The sequence below is a fragment of the Squalius cephalus genome (assembly GCF_949319135.1).
Source record: "Squalius cephalus genome assembly, chromosome: 16".
NCBI classification, from domain to species: domain Eukaryota; kingdom Metazoa; phylum Chordata; class Actinopteri; order Cypriniformes; family Leuciscidae; genus Squalius; species Squalius cephalus.
Genome location: NC_137137.1, coordinates 17,531,823 through 17,545,003, shown reverse-complemented (window position 1 = coordinate 17,545,003; position 13,181 = coordinate 17,531,823). Strand labels below are relative to the sequence as shown.

Genomic DNA, 13,181 nt, shown 5'->3' with positions numbered 1-13,181 from the left:
ACTCCAGCAGAGGATATTACCACGAGTGCTTTGTGTTCTTTCACAATATCCTTTGTCTAGTTATCAACGCTGTCATCTCATCCGAACGGCCTCGTCCGTCACATGGCAGTGTGTCAGTAAAACAGCACGTTTACAAATGTAGGAGGAAAGGCAAATCATAAACATTACATTGGGTATTTTCCATTTATCTTTTCTGACATTTATATTTTGCCAAGGTTCTATGTGGGCAGAGCCTTAGGATGTTATTTGAATAACATTTCTGCACCATTGCCTCTCCCATCACTGTGCATGCCATGTGGCCACTCGAAAGATACATTGAAAATGTCATTGGAAGTGGAGGAGGTTTATAATCTGTAAGGACTAGCTTTAAAGAATTAAACATCTGGAGAGACATGTTAAGGATGTTTGGGGTGGCGTAAGCCAATTCGATTTACGTGAGTAGGTTTATATCGATAGCTGAAGTCATGATAGTTGCCTTGGACTTAATTGAGGGTATTAGGCTCTTTAAGCCCATTGAGGGTTGTAATTTTGAATCACTTGAACTGGTTTACATGTTCTACATTAGTTTTATTAATGCAGTGTGGCACGACTGCAGTATTAGAGGAACAAAGGCCTAGCTGTGCCCGATGCAAACGGATCATTGTGTACGCACTGCATCTCTGATACTGGCACTGACATTCAACACATGCTTTACATGCTTTATTATCTATGTGCACATATTTTCATTTGATGTCCATGTGCAAATTAAACATCTTTGAATTAAGAGAAGCTTCTTTATGTGCCAAACGAAGAAAAAAAGAGCATAATAATCCTTTTTAGCAAGTTCCTTTTGTAAGACTGCATTATACTAACTTGTTTATGAATGTGAATTTATAATATAGATATAATTGATATTTTTGTTCATTACTTTCTTGAATTGTACATCTGAATGTGGTAATGTGTACATTTCCCTTGCAAGCTTTTTCCAAGCCTTCCCAACTGCAATGATTCAAATACAGTGAATTGTTTGTGATCTAGATTTATGTTTTTATTTCAAGGTATTTCCAGTCAGTCTATGTCATATAAGAAAACTCTGCTGAAAACAAACAGATGTAAGAGAAATGATTTCACATTACATTTTTCTACATTAATAATCTGCTGGATATTGGTGTCTCTGTGTGCTTACAATCCCACCAACAGCTCCTTGCTCGGAGAATGGTGCCTTTCATCATGTACAGTATAAAACAAAAGCATTTTTAAGGGCTTTATTGTTTAATGCACAAACTCAGCTGGTCTGAGAGTCTTGATCTAATCTGAATCCATATGCACATTGTGTTGTGGTGAAAGCAGATTAATTTCACAGATAAACAAATACACAAGGACAGAGCTCTAACTCTTCTTGTGCTGAAGTACTGTCCATTAATGCCTTTAGAGCAGTTCTTTAACAATCAATATCTGCATATTAGCCTCCATCAAATAGCTTCGTTCACTGTCTAATACATTTGCATTTCAAGATCTTCTTAAATGCGTTCTGGAAGTCTTTGTTAAAGTACGCATATATGATGGGATTCAAAAGTGAGTTGGAGTATCCGAGCCAGTTAATGACTGCCCTCAGCCACTCGGGCATAAAACAATCTTGACAGAAAGGCAAAACAAGCGCCACGATGAAGAAGGGCAGCCAGCAGAAAATGAACGTGCCCATAATGATTCCCAGAGTCTTGACCGTTTTGCGCTCTCTGGCCAGAGCCACTTTGCGCTTCGCTTCCGTGTTTTTCTCGCTTCTATTCTCGAAGCACGGCTGAGGGTTGTTGGGCAGGCTCAGGTGGTTTTTGGAGACGGTTTGAACTTCTGTGATCTCGAACGACTCTCCGTCCTCCGCGTGTTTCAGCGCTCCGTTTACGCACAGTTGCGGCTCCACGCTTCGCCTCCAAGTTTTGCCCAGCTCGCTGTTCGCCTTCCTCGGGAAAAGCGCCGGAGACACCGCGAGGCATTTGTCCGCGATTTTGGCTTTCTCGGGTTTCTTCACCGTTTTCCTTATACGAAACCTCGCCGCTTTGAATATCCGCCCGTAGAGGACCAGCATGAGGATGAGGGGGATGTAGAAAGCTCCAAAAGTTGAGTAGATGGTGTACCCGTGGTCTTGGCTGATTGTGCACGCGTCGGGGTCTGCCCGGTCCTCTGGTTTCCTCCAACCCAACATGGGCGGAATGGAAATGGAAAATCCTATTAGCCAAGTGAGGCTGATCAAGATAGCCGCTCTTCTGGGGGTCCTTTTATTCACATAGTCTATGGGATCGGTGATGGCCCAGAACCTATCCAAAGCGATTGCGCACAGGTGCAGGATGGAAGAGGTGCAGCACAACACGTCAAGAGAGATGAAAATATCGCACATCTCCTGTCCCAAAGTCCATTTGTTCAAAACCTGATACAGGGCTGCCATGGGTAGTACCAGCACCGACACCATGAGGTCTGTGACGGCCAGAGAGCCGATAAGATAGTTGGCCACATTCTGAAGCGATCTCTCCAAGGCGATGGCAGCGATGACACACGCGTTTCCCAATATGGCAAACAGAATTAACGCAGCCAGGAAAAGCGAGCCGATTATTTGGTAACACAGAGCAACTTCACTAACTGTCGTCTCGTTCCCGCTCCAGTCTTGGCTTTCTGTGGTGTTGTTGTAACTCTCCATGGTGAGAGCGGTCACTCAGAAACAGTCCCTCGCGCCGGTCACCTCGCTGCTCTGAAGACGCATGGCGGGCTCCGGGCTCAGGAAGTGCCGCACGCTCGAGCTGCGATCATTGGCGCCCAGTGACGAAGTGAATTCATTTATACGAGACGTGCTAAGTGCGTCAGAGATGGTTGAGAGGTTTGCGCGCGCACTTTGCAGAGCTGTCGTGCAAGCTTTAAAGTAGTACAAAGTTGTATTTAGGATATGAGCTATTCTGATATGTTTTGAGATAATCAACAGTTGATGTTATGAAAGGTGAGCACACAAATTCAAGAACGTGCTTGGTCAATTGTCTCTTGGTTGTCAATTAAGGCACAAAATGATTTTTTTTTTTTTTTTTTTTTTTTTAACAGCCCTCTAAAACTTTTATATTTGTTTATTTTATTTTTGCAGTGCTAAACTAATTGCACTTTTTCCAACCAATTTGGATTTCCTTACTAATGAAAAATATCAGCTTGAAATATATCTGGAAGAAAAAAAAAAGTTGAAGAAAACAAATGGCTATATAAGTTAAAAGGTTGGAAAGAAAGATGAAAAATACTTTACAGAGCATATCATTCTGTGAACAACTAATGAATTGAAAACGTATACAAATAATATATTCATTATTATATGCTCATTGCAAAACTGACCAGTAAAACCAGTATAATGACGATGCTTTCGAATATCATTAACAGTTTGATGATTATTAGAATTATTAGAATATACACTCTGTGACTTCTTGTAGAGATGCATCAGAAAAAAAACACATTCAGCACCATGGACAGTTCCATGTTACCCAGAACGGAAATCTGCTGCCATCTGGTGAAAGCATGGCAAAAAGATGAAAGAACATTAATGACGGCGAAGTATCGAACGAGACCCCGTTTCCTAACGACTCAGATCACTCTCAACACCATGCAGCATAGATTTTCTCTCAAAAGCGCTTGAATATAAATAATATCAATACATTTATAACTCTGGCTATAGCAATGCCGACAACATACTCGGATGATTAAAACAGAAAAGGGTTTGAGAGCATGATTTCGAAATGGATTATTAATATTAATAAACATTACATCATATAATCCCTAACCCATTATTACCTTATGCAATGACATTCAACTTGAATGTCTCTTTGGTTTAAGTTGTTTACATGTTTTAATTTTTTAGCGTTATCTTTTTCTATCATTTAAATTAAAAATCAATATTTGAATAGTCTATTAATGTTTCATATTTACAATGTATTTTGTTTAAAAATTGCATTAAATTGATTTAACATTTTCTTGAAATAACCAACAACAAATCCATTGTTATCCATTGAAATGTACATTAAAATTAAAATGTTAAAATTAAAGGATCATTATCAAAATATATCATGCATTTTATATTAATATACATTTTACACACATTTCTATATTGCTATATAAACTCACCTAAAGGATTATTAGGAACACCTGTTCAATTTCTCATTAATGCAATTATCTAATCAACCAATCACATGGCAGTTGCTTCAATGCATTTAGGGGTGTGGTACTGGTCAAGACAATCTCCTGAACTCCAAACTGAATGTCAGAATGGGAAAGAAAGGTGATTTAAGCAATTTTGAGTGTGGCATGGTTGTTGGTGCCAGACGGGCCGGTCTGAGTATTTCACAATCTGCTCAGTTACTGGGATTTTCACGCACAACCATTTCTAGGGTTTACAAAGAATGGTGTGAAAAGGGAAAAACATCCAGTATGCGGCAGTCCTGTGGGCGAAAATGCCTTGTTGATGCTAGAGGTCAGAGGAGAATGGGCCGACTGATTCAAGCTGATAGAAGAGCAACTTTGCCTGAAATAACCACTCGTTACAACCGAGATATGCAGCAAAGCATTTGTGAAGCCACAACACGCACAACCTTGAGGCGGATGGGCTACAACAGCAGAAGACCCCACCGGGTACCACTCATCTCCACTACAAATAGGAAAAAGAGGCTACAATTTGCACAAGCTCACCAAAATTGGACAGTTGAAGACTGGAAAAATGTTGCCCGGTCTGATGAGTCTCGATTTCTGTTGAGACATTCAGATGGTAGAGTCAGAATTTGGCGTAAACAGAATGAGAACATGGATCCATCATGCCTTGTTACCACTGTGCAGGCTGGTGGTGGTGGTGTAATGGTGTGGGGGATGTTTTCTTGGCACACTTTAGGCCCCTTAGTGCCTATTGGGCATCGTTTAAATGCCACGGCCTACCTGAGCATTGTTTCTGACCATGTCCATCCCTTTATGACCACCATGTACCCATCCTCTGATGGCTACTTCCAGCAGGACAATGCACCATGTCACAAAGCTCGAATCATTTCAAATTGGTTTCTTGAACATGACAATGAGTTCACTGTACTAAAATGGCCCCCACAGTCACCAGATCTCAACCCAATAGAGCATCTTTGGGATGTGGTGGAACGGGAGCTTCGTGCCCTGGATGTGCATCCCACAAATCTCCATCAACTGCAAGATGCTATCCTATCAATATGGGCCAATATTTCTAAAGAATGCTTTCAGCACCTTGTTGAATCAATGCCACGTAGAATTAAGGCAGTTCTGAAGGCGAAAGGGGGTCAAACACAGTATTAGTATGGTGTTCCTAATAATCCTTTAGGTGAGTGTATATATTATTTTATTTCATATTATATTATTATGTAATATTTAATTCAAAATATTAAAACACACACGCACACACACACACACACACACACACACACACACACACACACACACACACACACATATATATATATAATTTTGTGAAAAGAATTGTTTACTTGCACTTGTAAATTAATCACTATAGTAATAAAGCTCCAAGAATAAGACCACACAAACTGTATGAAATGAGCACGTGTTTCGTTTCAGTCAGCAAGACTCAAATTCCCATATGCTGCCAATTGTTCAGATAGAAAAAGAGCTGACCGTGTCTTTTGAAAAAGGTTGGTCTAGTTATTTCACCTAATTTTACCACCCTTATAACAATGCATGCATTGTGAGCTGTTTGAATTCTATAGGCCCCTAGAGACAATTGGGTCGCTGAACTGCCACTATTTAGGGGGCTTTACCTTTGTCAACAGTGCAAAAGGACTCAGGGGGCCAGTATGTTCCTGCTCACCTCTTCAACAATGAACTCAAATGTTTCCCGTTCTGCTGCAGAGTTGGGTGCAGTGGGGGGGAGGACTTGTTTCGCCAGTGAGTTGTCTGATCTCGGAGATGGGCTCACATGGAGGAGAGGATCGTGGGCGTACTGCTGAGGCCCTGTGCTTGGAGGTCAGGCCCCTGCAGAGGGCCACACTTGGAGTCAGACTTGCCCACAGGAAAGCGTTCAGTCTGGACTATATGGATACCCGTCGAGAGGCTCACTACAGGGGGCGACACTCCCCACGAGGATTCTCTCATCTGCTCTTTCCAGACTGTGATGTCCTCACTGGACATACGCTGAGGTCCACAGCCAGCCAGCAGGCCTCCACTTCCCCATGCCATCGGATAAGCCCTCCTGCTCAGCCTCCCTATAGTAGGGCTATGATGCTTTCGAGGAGGTCCGATCTTGATCCTGTTAGATCGGATATTATCAGAGGCTCTCGCGAAGATCAGGGAGCTGGCAGCTCCTTCAACCACAGAGCTCCTCTGATGTCTCTCAGCAGCTCTGAGGAGGAACAGGAGGTTGGCAGAGTGACTTCATCCCTGCTCACACCTACTCCCACTGGGGAACGCAGGCTGAGCAAGAGAGAGAGGAAACGACTGAAGAGCCTGAGGAGGAGACAGAGGAGGAGAGAGCGCTGCAGACAGAACCAGCAGCAGGAGAACGTGCAGGTGAAGCATAAACACACACTTACAAGAGCTGTAATAGCAGCTTTTCTTTCAAAAGCAGTTCAAGCTGGGATTGATGTGTGACAGACCAATGCTTTTCTGTCAGGATATTAGCTCAGAAGTGAGAATATAAGATCAGCTCCTTTGCAATCACTCCAAGTCTCTGTCTATCAATTGTTCTTGAAATGAAAAAGACAATGCATTAACAAACTTAAGATGATATGCTTTGAAGTTTTCTCCGTAAAGTTGGTGCCAAAATATTAAATTAATATATAAATAAATACCGATTTAATGAAAAAATGTAATATAATTCATTTATTATTCGTTTTTGTGAGTTGATGAAAAGCTAATTGATTTAATCATAAAAATGTCAAACATAAAGAAATAATTTAAAAATAAAAGAAATGGGGAAAAAGTGAAATATTTAATTTGTTTACTTGCGTGTCATGTGGTCTTTAACCAATATCAGAGAACCGTGAACATGCGAATAAGATGTTGATATATTATCAAGCTCAGAGATAATACTTCCGTTTGTCAGCCAAACTCTTTTAACCTCAAATATTTTTATGAAGTACCCTCTGAAATATTAAGTTAGTATTTTCACGTCTATTACTGTAGGTCTATTATTTTTATGATATGAAACTTTTGACATTGCAATGAGTTTTCAGTTAAAACAATGGAAACACAATGGTACAATGGATACACCACCCATGAACAACAAGTAACTGATTGCAGATAATAATAATAACAATAACAATAATAGGCTTATATATGAATTTTGTGATTTTTTGTTTCAGTGTTTGTTTTGTTGCTAGACTGATTATTTTCTGTTGTGCTGGACAACTTTTTCTTAAAATATTTTTCTCAAATTAATATTTATTAAAATTAAAATAATATATTTTGCAATAATAACTGGCTGGCACATTATCCCTTTCATATATTCATATATTTAAAAATATTATTCACTGCTTCTTCCTTTTTTTTTTTTTTTTTTGCTAGCCCAATATAAAGCTGAATGATCACTCCTGGATCATTAACACAGAATGTATAATTTTCCAGTAGAGGGCACCTTTTAACAATCAACAGGTTCTGCATTAGGGATTCTCAAATCAATGCAATAAACCCATTCACCAGCATTAACGCTCACTGTATCACTGTTGTAAAATTTCAAGTGGATGTTTCTCTTCACAGCCAAAAGTGTCTCATAAGAAATTACAAACCATAGACAACTGCTCTTAGAAACCACTGGTCCAGTAATTCACTGGTTTTGGTCTGATTACTACAGCCTACTCAAATGCATTTCTAATTGTCCAGTGGCTAGAAGAGGGGTGAGTTGTGATTTGGCAGGAGGAGGTAAGGACCCTTCATAAAACAGTGAAGAGAACGTAAATCCTTCGAGTTGCAGGCAGTTTTTCCCCCTTTTGGAGAGCACACAACATCTTTTTGGTACAGTGTGGCATGGCATACCAGTTAAAATACTCTTGTTAATTATTTATTTAACACATTTGCATAATGCCTGCCTACTGTATGGTCTTCATTGGCTGTGTTGGGGGTAATGCTTTACAAGTAATGTGAGTTACGTAATCAGATTACTTTTTTCAGTTAGCTAGTAAAGTAACACATTTCTTTTAAATTTACAGCAAATACCGGAGATACTTTTTCAAATAAGTAAATAAATAAATACTTTGTTTCCCCATTTATTGACTGAAAACCTGTCCTCATGTTGAGGGAAATCGGGAGTAAGTGCAGACGCTTTGTAAACATGATGGTTATTGTAGTTCTATGACTAAATGTGAGCATGCATTTATTCATCTCACTTGCACAAAAACAGATTCAGTATACCTCAAAATGAATAAAAACAGTGAAATATTACGCAAACCTGCAATAATGAAATATGTTAAATAATACAAATATACTTTGTGTATTTATTGTCACTTTAATAACTAATGTCTTTGCTGACCTCTAGTTATCCAATTCAGCTGTACAATAAGCAAAAATGACTTTTTTATTGCTGAAGCTGAAAGTTTTGTTTGTATAACCTTATACTGAGGCTTATTCATTTCACTTTTGGTGTGAAAAGGCCATTACATTTGCCAATAAAACATTTGCCAATTTTTTTTTTTTTTTTTTTTAACAAACAAGCAAGCCCAGCCCAGATGAGAAAAAGTAGCACATTACTTTCCATAAAAAGTAACATAAAAAACAATTTGAAACTTTTTTAGGGATTAACACAATATTGCAACGCATACTTTTAAAAGTAACTTTCCCAAACACTGTTCACTAGCTGCCTGTTGACACAACGTCAAACATTGTTGTTGTAGCTGAGGCTAACATGTCGAGAAGATGCTGTTTTATGTGCTGCGAAAGCAAATCCACTTTGCATGTAGTTCAATAGGATGAGGATATGGACTCGGGCTCAAATTGATATGGTAAAACCAACGGCATTGTTACTATTTGTATCACTGTGTATACAGGTGAGGGAGCCTCCAGAGCTGAAATTCAGATATGGTAATAGGCGTTTGGTTTCCAACACATCCTGAAAGCAATACACCAATCACAACAGACTGGGCCATCTGACCAATCAGACCACAGCAGGTTCTCAGTAAAAAAAGATGAAGTTAGAATCCTTTAGTGAATTGAACCATTTCATACTCTGTGAGAAAACAGGTGATACTGCAATGTAAATTGTGAGAAAATTAAAGTGTTTTTTTACCTTGGAAGCATGTAAACCTAATGGAGACATTTAAAAATTCCATATGATATCCAGGGTTGTCAAGTGGGATGTGGAGACTTTTATGAGATGTGTATTTGGTGTTAATGACACAACTAGGGAAAAAGGAGCATGTCTCTGGATGTCCCAATGGGCGGGAGAGCTGTAATTATGCAGACAGTCCCTATGCATCAGAGGAGTCTTGTGCTTAATAGTCCAACAACCAAGTGTGTTAAAGGTCAAGTTAAAACACTGTTTATACGAACCATCAGAATAACATTGAAAGCGATGCTCCCTAGTAAAGGTGAAGCTCACCAGATTGTTGAGTTTAACAGCACTGAGTCATCTCCTCTCTGTTGAAGAGCTCTACAGGGAACCCATCTAGCAGCAGTGAGGATGAGGAGCTGCCCAGCCGGGATCGTGAAGGCTATATCTGTGCAGTGTGTCTGGATGTCTACTTCAGTCCATACATGTGCCATCCCTGCAGCCACGTCTTCTGTGAGCCTTGTCTGCGGACACTGGCCAAGAACTGCCCCACCAATACACCCTGTCCATTGTGCAGAACCACCATAACACATGTTTTCTTCCAGAAAGGTTTGCTTCAGGAAAAAATACATCTTGAAATGTCTGGGATCTTTTTATAAATGTGACTTATAATGTTAAAAATAATATTGAATTATTGGGTGTGCATTATTTTTCAATAAATCAACGGCCCAGAGTCAATTATTCCGCCTATACTATGGTTAACACCTCAAAACATTCTTTAGTTTAGATCATGTATTTCAAGACATTTGTCAGGTTTTTGTCCTTACATTCTCTTGTAGGCTATGTAGGACTAATTTCTTATGCATCTAATCCGAAGCCTCCATTGCTAATTACAAAAGGTCATTTTATAGCTAGTAATGGAGGCTTCAGCCACTGATAGCAGAATTCAGTTTTTAATGCAGTAGAGAGAGAGAGAGAGAGAGAGAGAGAGAGAGAGAGACGTTATTATGTACGGAAAGCACACTCTTTCTCCCGCTCTCTCTCCCACTCAAACGCGCACACACAGTTCACACACTTGAACAGAAATGTGTGTGTTAGCGCGGCTCTGACGATTTTGTCAGTAAAATAGTTTAACAACTTAAAAGTTACATGACATTTCTCACTAGCGAGGTAATAACGGCTCTGAGAGAGAGAGAGAGAGAGAGAGAGAGAGAGAGAGAGAGAGAGAGAGAGAGAGAGAGAGATTAATCGTTTATGAATTAACGTTAGTGAGTCTCTCAACAGTGTTCGGCAGCAGCGCCTCAGCAAAACTGTAAGTTTATCTTCTCCAAGAACAGAGCCGTTATTACCTCGCTAGTGAGAAATGTCATGTAAGTTTTAAGTTGTTAAAGTTGTTAAACTTTTTTTTTGTTGGTTTCTGACGTCAACCCGATTTTCATTTTCAACCACAATACAACGTCTTTCCAACGTTGGAAATTAACATTGGATTCAGTTGGATTCTGACATCAACCTGATTTTCATTTTCAACGTTGGTCTTCTAAATGCGAATCTTGTCATTGTTTTGGAGCACACTAGCTTATAGATAACAGTAAGGCTAGCATATAAAAGCCAAAAAACTTTAAATAGGGCACTATTTAAGGGAACAGCCATTTGGGTGTCCGAAACCATTGTGGACAACATTGAGTGCACTTATTCAATCTCACATTCAATCCCACTACTGGAACTGCAAGAAATAAATTTGATATTGATGTGAGGGTAGGTAGGCAGGCATAGATTCAGAGGCATATGGGTACTGTGAGTATTACAACAATGCAGCAATAATAATACAATGCATTGACATTTACTTTTTACTTTTGATACTTAAGTACTTTTAAAAACGAGTACTTCTGTACTTTTACTTAAGTAAAGTAAAAATCGGTCTTTACAACTTTTACTTGTAACAGAGTTATATTTGACCAGTATCTGTACTTTCACTCAAGTAAGGAAGGAAGTTGTGTACTCTGTCCACCTCTGATTATTTTACATTTTATATTATTTAATAATATATTATTATTATTATTATATTATAATAATATATGTTGTTGTTGAGATTTTCTGCAATAATTTGGGGAACTTAGAAGATAGATCAGATAGATAGTTGATAATAAGAAAGGATAGAGACTACAAACCCATTATAAATTCCCAAGGGAACCCATGGAGCATTAGGCTTCTGGGTCGGCCCTCAAACTGTTCTGGAAGACAAAGAAACAGTGCCGAGAGGAGAAGTACTGTGAGAATAGATCTTAAGATGAGATCTGAGGGGAAAAGTTCATGACAGTGAATAATCTACTCAGCAAAGTAGATGTGAATTAAAGGACCTGAGAGTACTGGTGTATAAGAGCTGGAAGAGGATGAAAGAGCTGAGAAAGATGGGTCAAAAAAAGTAAACTAGATATTTACTGCTGAGCTTTACTGTAGTCTGCTATAGTTTTGCAAGGTAGTGCAATGAAAAGTAAGGACAATTCCTTTATGTTAACTCAGTGTGTGCTTTTTGACAGCGATTGAACAGAAAAGGCTCTTATTGATTGTCAAACTAAATGTGACAAAAAATATAGCAGACAGGATCTGATCTGAGAGACAACTTATGAGATAGATATAATAAATGTAAAATGAGTCTGGGCTTTCTGAAAGTAATGCACTTTAATGCACATTGCATTGAGAGCATTAATGATTCACAGATAAATAAATTCACACATCCCACTCTTCACAGAACTGAACCATACAGCTCGTACGTTCTTCCCGAAGGAATACCTGTCTCGGAAGCAAAATTTCCAGAAAGCGAGCTGTGCAAAATGGCCTCTTCCGAGCTGCCGTAAACTCTTTCGCATTTTCGGAGGTAAAGCCTATTAATCTATTTCACCGAATTCCACCATAAATAAACTCTGCAGATTCAGTTATTCTTCATATGGTATAATGTTCATTGTAATAGTCATTGTGCTTTGTCTTGCTCTCTGTCTTTCTTCCTCTCTCCCACTCTTTATCTATATCTGTCTTTCTTAGGCTTTCAAAGGCAGGCAAGTCCAATTGGCAGACGCCAGTTCCCTCACGGGGGCTACAGGCTTGATTCCTTCAACTTTGAGGATGATTCGCATGGCTGGCGATTTGACATGGACATGGTGATCATCTATATATACTCCGTCAACTGGGTCATTGGCTTCATTATCTTCTGCTTCTTCTGCTATTTCTTCTTCCTCTCTTTTTAAAGAGAAGGCACGAGAAGCTGTCTGCAGTGTTTCTGAACTCTTAGGACAATAGAGAGGTCGGCAAAAAAGGAGTCGTAGGAGCTGCTTCTGGACTATACGTGTAGGAAACGCCAACCGATCATCACAGAGCAAAATGAATCCATGCATTGCAAAGCTTGATGATCTGTTTACCACAAAGATGATTAATGAGTTTGTGGTTTGCCTAACATCTGTTTGCTTTCAGTCCGAATTTTGGCCAACTGTGTGCAGCTTAGCATGGATAACCACACGAGTGGACTCTTCATTTCACTTCAAGTTGTATTCACTTGCTTTATATTTAGTGAAGGGTCTTCTCTTACATCTAATTTCCAAAGTGCAGTGCTCAGGTTTGTGAACTAAACTATCCATAGCTGCCTGTCAGCTTCTAAACTATCCATAGGATTATAACATCTCATTTAAAACCGTTCTTGTTTGTTTTTACAGTAATTCTCAATTGGCCATAAAGGTTATTTGTGTGGTCTCAATAACTAATTCTCAATTTGTTGTCTTAGATAAGTAATTATACCACTATTATGTAAAACAACAGACTTTTGCGATCCGAGATAACTTTTTTTTTTCTTCTTATTTGTTCCATTAAGTTTGCATTTGACTTAAGTAATTACTTTAATTTGCTGTTATTGTCTCCTGGCCACAGATTATTTCAGAGGAAAATGATTGTTGTTATTATTATTTTATATTGA

The 13,181-nt window shown here is 39.1% G+C and overlaps 2 protein-coding genes across 2 annotated transcripts; one reads left to right on the top strand and one right to left on the bottom strand.

Moving 5' to 3' along the window:
- Nucleotides 1-1,012: 1,012 nt before the first annotated feature.
- htr1aa (5-hydroxytryptamine (serotonin) receptor 1A a) lies at nucleotides 1,013-2,839 on the bottom strand. The gene has a single exon (XM_079897136.1). It carries the CDS (start codon nucleotides 2,666-2,668, stop codon nucleotides 1,466-1,468), a length of 1,203 nt encoding a protein of 400 aa, XP_079753262.1. The 5' UTR covers nucleotides 2,669-2,839; the 3' UTR covers nucleotides 1,013-1,465.
- A 3,089-nt stretch (nucleotides 2,840-5,928) lies between these two features.
- rnf180a (ring finger protein 180a) lies at nucleotides 5,929-12,462 on the top strand (the record flags this gene model as incomplete). The annotated part of the gene is made up of 4 exons (XM_079897989.1): nucleotides 5,929-6,528; nucleotides 9,598-9,829; nucleotides 11,970-12,095; nucleotides 12,260-12,462. The coding sequence occupies 4 exons, from the start codon at nucleotides 5,929-5,931 to the stop codon at nucleotides 12,460-12,462; spliced, it is 1,161 nt and encodes a 386-aa protein (XP_079754115.1).
- Between the last annotated feature and the right edge of the window lie 719 nt (nucleotides 12,463-13,181).